This window comes from Parambassis ranga, chromosome 16, assembly GCF_900634625.1.
Source record: "Parambassis ranga chromosome 16, fParRan2.1, whole genome shotgun sequence".
NCBI lineage: Eukaryota > Metazoa > Chordata > Actinopteri > Ambassidae > Parambassis > Parambassis ranga.
In genome coordinates, this window is record NC_041036.1 from 6095242 (window position 1) to 6104994 (window position 9753).

The window sequence follows — 9753 nt, forward strand, 5'->3', positions numbered from 1 at the left end:
TAGGTAAAAGTACTCACATAGTGAGTGTAGAATGTATGTAGATGGTGGCATTTTGATAAAAAAAGATGCAGATGTTAGCTCCTGGTAACAGTTCTGCTTCTACAGATGTCACTACTAGTAATCCTGTCGGCAGCTGTTTTCTTTGAGGCCTGCACAGTAGAGGATTTTGACACCGATGAACCAGGCAGCCTGGGGCAGGATGCCACTGCAACAGCATCATGATTGAGGCACATTATAAAAGCACATATTCATACAACTGTATTCATAAAATGTAACCAGTAACTAGAAACATTGTAAAAACGTAGTGGAGTAGAAAGTACAGATAATAGCTGCAAAATGTAATGGAGTAAAAGTATCAAGTATGCACTATTACTTTTACTTAAGTAAAGTATAAATGCATAAAAATTTACTTAAGTAGTGTGTCATGCAGAATTAAACCTTATTTGACTGTGTGGCTATCACCTCATTGATCAAAGTCAGTACAATTGATCTAATATATGTTTCTTTTAATTAGGCTCAGGACTCATTCAGAAGACTTAACTGTGATTTTGAAGATCTAAGTACAGTCTAAAGCCATGATGTGATTCCAAGCTTATTATTAATCTCTTGGAAGTTGAGGGCAACTACAAACACGGCTTTTAATACACCCAACTATTGATATTTGTTGACCTTTAGCCGTCCTCTCTGTGTTTTGATTTGAGTCTTTTTTTCAGCATTGATTCATAAGAAAATGCAGCCAGGCAACATCCTGGCCCCAAAGAGAATAGTTTGGAACAAAAATCATATGATATGAATGAATAATTTTGCCTTATTGCACTGTTTTATCCAAGCTATTTTACCATCAATCATCCAAACTCTTTATGAGTCAGAGATCGCCATTATGGTATTTTTCATAAATTTAAATAGAGCTCTTTTAAAACCAGAGTTCATTTCAAGGTGGCACTCAGCTCTGCCTCAGTCAATCTGAAGTCTGCATTTAAGCACCTCTGTCTTGACCTTATTGATCAAACATCTCTCAGTGCTGCAGCCAACAGAGTAGAAGATAGAACTGGAATTATTAGCTGTCAGACAAAACATGTTTGTCACATAGAAACGTGAATGGAGCTGATATCGCTCAAATGATGTCTTGCCACTGAAACCGGAAATGTAAACACTTAATAGTTACGATTTGCATATTAAACTCCTTACCTGGTCGATTTGTGAGAACATGGCCTTGCTTAAAGAGGCACCTTATACCTTATATAAAAATGGCACAGTCTGCAGCCCCTCAGGTGGCCCAGTTGTTTTGTTTCAGTTGAGATTTTTTTGGGAAATCAAATTAAAGGGTTAATCCAGTCTTCCTCGGTGCAGCTATGAACTGCTTCAATTAACCTCACTGATCCTCTGCAGATTTGGAGAAGGTTATCTCTGCAATTATTTCCCATTTCTTCTTCTATTATTATTACCTTGTGTCTGCTGTCTGTGCTAAAGCTGCAACATGACTTGTTTTTTAAAAAGCTTTTGTCACCAGCTGCTTGACATAATAATATCCACTGGATTTCAGACATTACTGTTATTGTTGTTGTTGTTATTGTTATTGTTGTCGTTGTTGTTATTGTTATTGCTGTTGTTGTTATTGTTAGTAGTAGTAGTAGTAGTAGTAAGCAGCCATAGCTAGTTACATGTTGTGTGGTTTAACTCATAGGTTTTTTTTACTGCTCCATTCACAAATCACTGCGACTCTGCTGGTCACGTGATCAGCTCTCTGTCCAATCACGTCGTTCAGACAGCGTGACGAACTAGATTCAAAGTTGGCAGCTGCAGCAACGTTTCTGTTTTGGGGCTTTTCTTCTGTCTTCCTCTGTACATAAACTTTATATAAAGTTACTAGAACTTACACATATCTATGTTTTCGTGAGTGAAGTGGGTTTTCGGTACTGGAATGGAAGGTAAAGTTATCGGACCTGGTCCTTACAGGGCGACGAAGCTGGTGAGTCTATTATTAAATGTTAGCTGTTTAAACTTTAAGCTAACGATCTGCTAAGTTTTAAGAACAAAGTGTAAGTATGGACATTATCAACGTGTAGATTCGCTCTCTATTCATCGCTGTGAATTGAGGATGTTGTTTATAATGCATCAGGAGTACGTAATATTTTGGTTTTGAAGTTTATTAGCCCCGTTAATAACGCTTTAAAGTTCATTTACTTTAACAGTTACTTACTGTCTTACTCCGCGTTTCGTTTTAAACATGTCAGACAGATGTAGACGACACAAATGTTGTGAGCCCTTTAATAACTTGTTAACAAATGCACTATGAACTCTTGGCTTCCAGTATTTAATAATCTCATAGTATTAAGGATTAAGGTCACAGACACTAGCACTTCTCCCTTTCTATATTATGTACCACCATCATAATGAGCATAATATTATTATCAGCATCTTGTTTTAATGAAGAATTTGTCCCACTGGACTCAAAGGGCAACTTCCTGGTTTAAGCTGTCTAAAATTTCCCATCTCATGATTAGCTATTTTCATATTCAGAGCAGCCAGAGCAGGACAACATTTCCTTCCTACTGTCTGGGACTCTCCTGTGTTGTAATGACCTTGTGTAACTTCATTTTCTTAACTTTCTCTCTATTTTTATCTGCGTCTTTCCTTTTTTCCCATCCTTGTGTTGAGACAAGTTGAGACAAGTGATAATCCAAAATCTCTGCACCTTCCAAAACACTCTGATAAAATAATGCTCTGTTTGATCCCTGCATACATTAGAGTTGCTGAAGTGATTTCAGAGCTCCCTTGGTATAACATTAAAGACACATTAAAGATCTCCCTAAATGTGTCTTGCATTTGCTACTTAAATGATACAAACTTTAAATTCTCTGTCAGCGTGGCTTGAAATCATAGCCATAACTAATGAGAATGTGTGCTGCACTATTATTGATTAATGCTCTGATCAACATTTATAACGAGAGCTGAACGTTAATTGGAATATAAAAATGCCACATAATACATGTATTAACACGATTTAAAAGAATATGCACTGCAGTAGCATGTTAGTCTGGAACGTTCCTTTGTGCTATGTCTGTTTCTCATGTCGCACTCTGTGTCTGTGCAGTGGAATGAAACCATTAAACTTTTCCGTGAAGACATGCCACTGAGACGGCACTGGGCACACTTCCGCTGCTATGACTGCAGTTTCACTGGATCTGAGGCTGTTGATTATCTGCATGACTTGCTGAGGCACAACTACAACTTTGGACCCGAGGTGACTCGCTACCAGACGTTGCAGCTGCTCCGGAAGTTCCTTAAGGCCCATGTCATTGAAGACATAAAAGGGCGCCACGGGACAGAGGACTTTGAAGACAATAGCCATCTGTACAGGTAGTGCTTTGTCATAATTTTACATCATTCACACAGTCAGACACTTTGCAGCTACATTGTTATGATCCAGCAGCATACTGCTCTTTCCTTCTTTGCCTAAGCCCAATGCTGCTGTCCCTTTGTCCAGGTTCCCCACCCTGTCTCCTTTCAAGTCTTTTCCGACAAGGTCTCTGCCGAAGGACAGCAGTGACCTGCCCAGACTCATCCGCTGGGATGACTATGAGGAGCTGCCTCAGCAGGAAAACATTGCCCCCATGAAGTCTGCTGTTATGGTGAGAAGGAGACATGCATGAACTGTGCTTACAGAGACTCATGCAGGGCCTGAATAGGCAAAATGTTAAACTGACAGAGAGCAAATGGCAAGATGAGATAAATAACTCTACTGTTTATATCAGTGTCTAATCCAAAATTGTTATGATACACATTTAACGGTTATGCAGTGCACAGAAAATAAAACGAAAGTTTGATTTAATGCAATACGGTGTAAATGCTACGCATTTTGTCCAATACACACAACACACAGAGTGTTATGATGTATTCACATCACAGTTTGATGCATTCTTGATACATTCTTACATTAAAACACATCAGAGGCAATACAAAGGCAGTAAAGTATTTGATTTGATTGCATTACATTACCCACTTTAATGGATTGCTCTTACTTTTTTTTAACACTTCTTACCTTTTTTCTCCGTTTTGCTCAGACATCAGATTTGTGGAATAAAAGGCACAGTGTGGCTATTGGGGATGTGCATGAGTGCAAACTCATTCGCAGGAAAGAGATCACTTCAAAGCAAGTGGACCACATCTGGAAATCAATGACAGTTGCACAGTATGATACTCTTTCCATACTCAATACATGCCACTGATGTTGAAGCATTTTTCAGTTCTCTGATGTTTTTCCTGTGGTTTTAGTTTGCAGAGGGTGCTGGGACTAAAGACACTAGATGGAGTTTTAAACCCACTGCATGTGAACGGCAGGCACATTGTTCACAACGTGTTCAATGTTAATAAAACGGGCATAGTCGTACTGGAAAACAAAGCAGGTACAGAGCATCGATTCACAATGACTTCTTTTTCTGCCTTGAAACTTTAAAAAAAAAAAAATAATAATAATGGTTCACACATTTCTTTTGCAACGCCAGAGGACATGCCGTATTGGGTGGTATCAGCCATGAAATGCCTGGCCAACTGTAAGTATAAGTTTTTGCTGACTGATCATTAATTTTAGAAAATGAAAAACACCATCTGCTTAGGGATTTGTTTTTCTTTGGGGACCAAGACTTCAATAGAGACAAGCACCTGAAGGCCATAAGGAAAATTACTTTGGAATGACAATTACCATATCAAACTAAATGCTTTCTTCTTTCTTTAAACTAATGATGTGTCCCTTAGAAGAGCGGGTTTTATATATTTCATACGGGTGATAACTCACACTGGAGTGAGCTATAGAAATCTCCAGTGCCAGAGGCAGATGTCGCTTTAAAGTGGCTTTTTTTAAAACTCAAAAGCATGTGTTTGCATATTTAAGTGCACATAACTTTTACAATAATTGCTTATTTGTTAAATATTTTTTGTCTTGTCTTATCTCCCAGGGCCTAATGGAAATGAAACTAAACAGCCAGTGTACCCAGGGTTTGAAAGGGATGTTCTGAGAACAGTAGCAGACTACTTCCAGAGACTCAAAGAACCACTGCTGACTTTCCGTCTATATGAAGTATTTGTCAACATTCTCAGTAAGTCCTTGATCCTGATCCTCAACAATATTTTTTTTGCACGGTTGCTCGTCCTAATTTTTATTATTGCATTTTCGCCTCCTATCTTTGCAGGTCTGCTGCAGGATAAGGAGGTAGCTACTGAGGCTCTTCAAGTCAGCAGTCTGCTGCTGCCACCACCTAACCGAAGACGGCTTCAGCTTTTACTGCGTCTCATGGCACGCGTCTGCCAGAATCCCAACCTGCCTCCACTTAATGACACAATCGCTACACGCACACTGGTACACATTCTAACAGAAATATAGAAATTAAGCAAAAAAGCTGGTTATTAGAGATGGCACAAACTAATGCTACATTGTCAGTAGCATTAGTTTTCTAGGGTTCGTAATACGAAATATGATACTATATTGTTGAAGCACTGCTGCATGCATGCAACATGGATTATTGGATTACATAAGGGGAAGACCTGTCTTACAGTCTCCTGCTGGTTTCAAGGGGAGAAAATAATGTGTATGCCTGAGGACAGAGGGAAGCTGTGGGAATTCATTTTAATCCTGAATTGAGGCTGTACTGTACTCCTAAGAGTAAACAGAATTTGAGGCAACATTTTCTCCTCTCCTCGTTTAAGAAATGACCCATGTAGAAGACGAGCACTTCATTTTCTATGATGTTCCTCTTCAGCCAAGGTGTGATTTGTCAACAACTCCTGCAAGCATGAATCCAAAAACTGGGTCATGCTGCTGCTTATTCTTGTTTTTTTTTAATAATACAAATACACAATATTTAAATCCAAAAACGTCACCCTTAAATAACTAGCACTAGAACAGTTCACTGCTTATGATGAATGAATGTAATGAATGACCAGAAGACAGAGCTACTTAATAACTGCTGTTATTCTGATACACAAAAGTATATGTGACCTTGGAGTTAACTTTGGTTTGATTTCATCTCAATCTCTGTCCAGATGGTGCAAACCTTCTCTCAATGCGTTCTGGGCTCAGCAGATGATATGGACTTGGATGAGTTACTTGCCACCAAATTGGTCACATTCATGATGGAGCACCATAACATCATCTTCCAAGTGCCGACCAAGCTGCGCTGCCAGGTTGACGAGCACCTGTCCCACCTCAAAAGAGCTCAGGTCAGTGTCCTTTCTACGGTTACAAAGAATGAACTGATGAGCTGTGCCAGTATACAAAAAGAGGTCATTGCAGGTGGGCTGCTTCTGCTGCTTTCAGTTGTTACTCCCTCTCATTTTCTTCAGCATCTGCTCCCTCCCACATTCCATGTGCACCAACCTGTATCAGTGAATCATTTGTTAAGAAAAAGCTCTGTCATCTCACCAAAGTGTGGAAAATTGATAAAGTCACTTGTATAATTGGATATTAAAGTCACATAAAATCGGTAAATCGGATACATTTCTATGTTAATGATAGTGGGAAAACACTTGTCACAGTAGGATGAGACTCTCAATAGCCTTGTGTTTAATTGTCTGTTTAGTGTCCAATCTGGCAAAATTACCATCTGGGATTTGCCTCTGTTGTAAACAGAGATTGAACAGAAATGAAGGAGAGGAAGCAGCCAGTAAATAAGTAGCGACATGGGACAGCCATCAGTCAACATGATGATCTTAGGATGAAATGAAATATTTTATGTAGAAATACAAGATGAGATATTTCTTTATTAGTTCCACGGTGGGGGGATATTGGTGGTGTTTCAGCAGCAAAGGTGGAAGACAGTAGTGATTAAGACAAGAAGTGATCTTAGACAGTAGCACACTGTCAAAAATATTAAGTAAAATCAGTACTGAAAATACAGGAGAGGCTGGCAGTAGTAAGAGTAATATCAAGTGATGTAACTCCTGTGTCAGTATTGAACCATGGTATGTTAAATTACATACAGAAAAGTGGACATTGAACTATTTCTCATCGTACATGAGATAGTAAAGTTGTATATGAAGGGCTTTTTTTCCCACTTTACCACAAGGTAAAGTAGCCTGTTGAATAATACCTTGAACTAAAAACAGGCACATTACACACCTGTTGGGCAATAATGGTAGAAATCCTGGAGGAACACTTGGGTATGAAGGACTGAAACACAACCTCACGTTAATGTGTGAGCACACTGTCGTTTGTGTGACATTGCAGCTACAGCACTATGGCAGACCTTGAAGACTTTCTTTTGTCCCTTTTTTCTAACCAGCACATCAGAACATGTAGAGCACAGGATGTATTTATGGTCTGTGCACCACATTGTTTGGTCTACAAATGAAGGCCTGATGGATTTTTATTTTTTAGAACACCAGTGGATGCACTTACATATCGCATGATGCTATAAATAGAACTAAACACATCAGTCCCTCTGTATTTAATGCTATAAATTATTGCCTGAAACCCTTATTTAGAAGATGTTGTTTAAATTGATGTGTTAATCAAACTAATCCAACTCCTCTGTCATCTCCTTTGTCTTCCATCAGATCAAATACGCAGGCACAGACACAGACTTCACTGCATCACCGGCTTTTTATAAACAGATCAGCAGGGTGGAGAGCGAGGAGCAGAAGGTGATTGGTACTCAGACCCCCCTGCAGCAGTTGCTGGAAGGTCTGATCGCAGACAAAGAACTCCCTGCAAAGGACAAGAGGAAAAGGCTTAAACAGGTACACCTACATGCACCTATATCTTAAAATCCACATTTATATTGGGATACTTTGGTAGAGCCTCTTTGTATTTTGAGCAAATATACAGTTATCAGACCAGGCATAAATTCATTATGATTAGTTAAACACAAAGAGGCATCACTAAAAAAAATTCCTTTGTGTTAGAAATGTGTATAATGTTAAAACAACAGCTCTTATCAAAGACAGAACAAAACACAAATCACTGGATCAACAGTGAAGGCTTTTCAGAGCCTATATTGGTTGTTGCTCATGTATATCACCTGCCGGCTGTTATGACACCTTCATGTTGATTGTGTGAAGCCAAGCAGAAAAAAAAGTGTGTACTGCAGTCCCTGCAGGATGTCATACAGGTGAATGAACAGTGAGTTCTCCATGCCTGTAGAGGTTATATATTGTGAGATGACGGTTGCAGCAATAATTTCACTGACTCTGTCTCATATTGAAGATGTTTTAAATTTCAGTCACATGTTCTGGGATAAACCAACATGTGTGTCGTGTTACACATTGTACAATAAACATTTCCTACCTTCTCTTCAGTTCCAGAAGTTGTACCCAGACGTCTACCACAATCGATTTCCCACAGAGGAAAGCAAAGCTGCTGTCATACCCGAGAAAACCCCACGCCTCAAACCTCACCTCATGTTCTTCAGCCTAAAGAAACCCTTCCAGCCTTTTCAGAGAAGCTGGAGCTTCAGGGCATGATCTGCCACCACTTATCATGCATCTTCCTGGCACAGCTTTGAGCTGCAAACACACCTCAACCTCAGACACATGAGGTAGGTACAAGTGTGGCTGTGAATGCATTTCAGCCACAACCTTCATTTAGTCAAACCACTAAGTTTGTATTTTAAAAAGTTCATCAGTATTTGTAGCACTAATAATCTAAAGGGATTATTTTAAAGGGTCAGTTCGCTCAAATTTCATTACGTTCAATTAATGTGAGTAAACTGAACCTTTGTAAATGTTCTCCTTATCGTATCTCTAGAAAACTTGAACTATTGAAAATGATGATTCACTAAAGAAAGAGCTAATGTTTCTTAAAAAGAATGGTTGATGTATTGGTACACTGTGTTTCAGATATAAAATCAAAATTTCAAATAAATTACATTTCAAGTATAAACAGGTCACTAGAAGTTAACATAGGTTAATAAATAATAATATGTAATCAGAATTTATGTTGCTCTTATTTTGATGCATTTCTTGGTATCATAACTGGCATTCAGTCAGATTATTTCATGAGCTTGGCTTTTACGATTCAAAGATTGATTTCATGTTATAATTACCATTATAGAATGATCATTATGGTATATAACGCAGCCTAATCTTTTTTTTTTTCTTTGATCAGATAAACAGCTACTTATTGTCAATGAACATATCAAAGGTTTTTTGCCTAGAAAGGGAATATGAGTAACTACATGCAAATTTTAACAAATGAGGGAACATTTCCAGTGTCTGGGGAGCCAGTTTGCAAAATAAACGTATAGGACGCAGCCCTTTCTTTCTGAAACCTGTACTTGACATGTATCTTCCACTAAGTTACTGCACTCAAACCACTCATTTCATGTTTGTACTTGTTAGTTTTATTCTGTATATAAGAACTATTTTCCTGAATGGTACATATTTCAGTGTTTTTAAATACTATTCTTTCAGTGTTGTTGCCGTCTTGTCAATCAGGTTGTTTTTCACTTAATTTGAGACTTAAAAATGTTTTTGTTTTTAAATGTTTCTTTTTTTGTAGAATCAATGTTCTTAATCAAATGCTGGAATAACTGTTACACTTGAATTGCTGCTTGATGCTGGAAAACAATCTACAGGATAAAAGTGGATTGATGTTAAGGCTGATTTTCCTATAAAAACTAATGGTCATACACAAAATCCAATTTGTCTTTATTTTAATGGATGAAGGAGGTTTTGATATGTTACAACAATATGATGCTCTGTTTAAATATGAAGGTGTCAGGACTGTGACAGTCCAACACAGATGGAGGGGATCACAAA

The 9753-nt window shown here is 38.3% G+C and overlaps 1 protein-coding gene across 1 annotated transcript; it reads left to right on the forward strand.

The window, feature by feature from the left end:
* The first annotated feature begins 1921 nt into the window (after positions 1-1921).
* Positions 1922-9412, forward strand: LOC114448667 (DEP domain-containing protein 1B-like). The gene is made up of 11 exons (XM_028425774.1): positions 1922-1969; positions 3095-3360; positions 3488-3632; positions 4065-4192; positions 4276-4406; positions 4506-4553; positions 4956-5096; positions 5190-5356; positions 6040-6216; positions 7552-7734; positions 8293-9412. The coding sequence occupies exons 1-11, from the start codon at positions 1922-1924 to the stop codon at positions 8455-8457; spliced, it is 1599 nt and encodes a 532-aa protein (XP_028281575.1). The 3' UTR covers positions 8458-9412.
* The last annotated feature ends 341 nt before the right edge of the window (positions 9413-9753 follow it).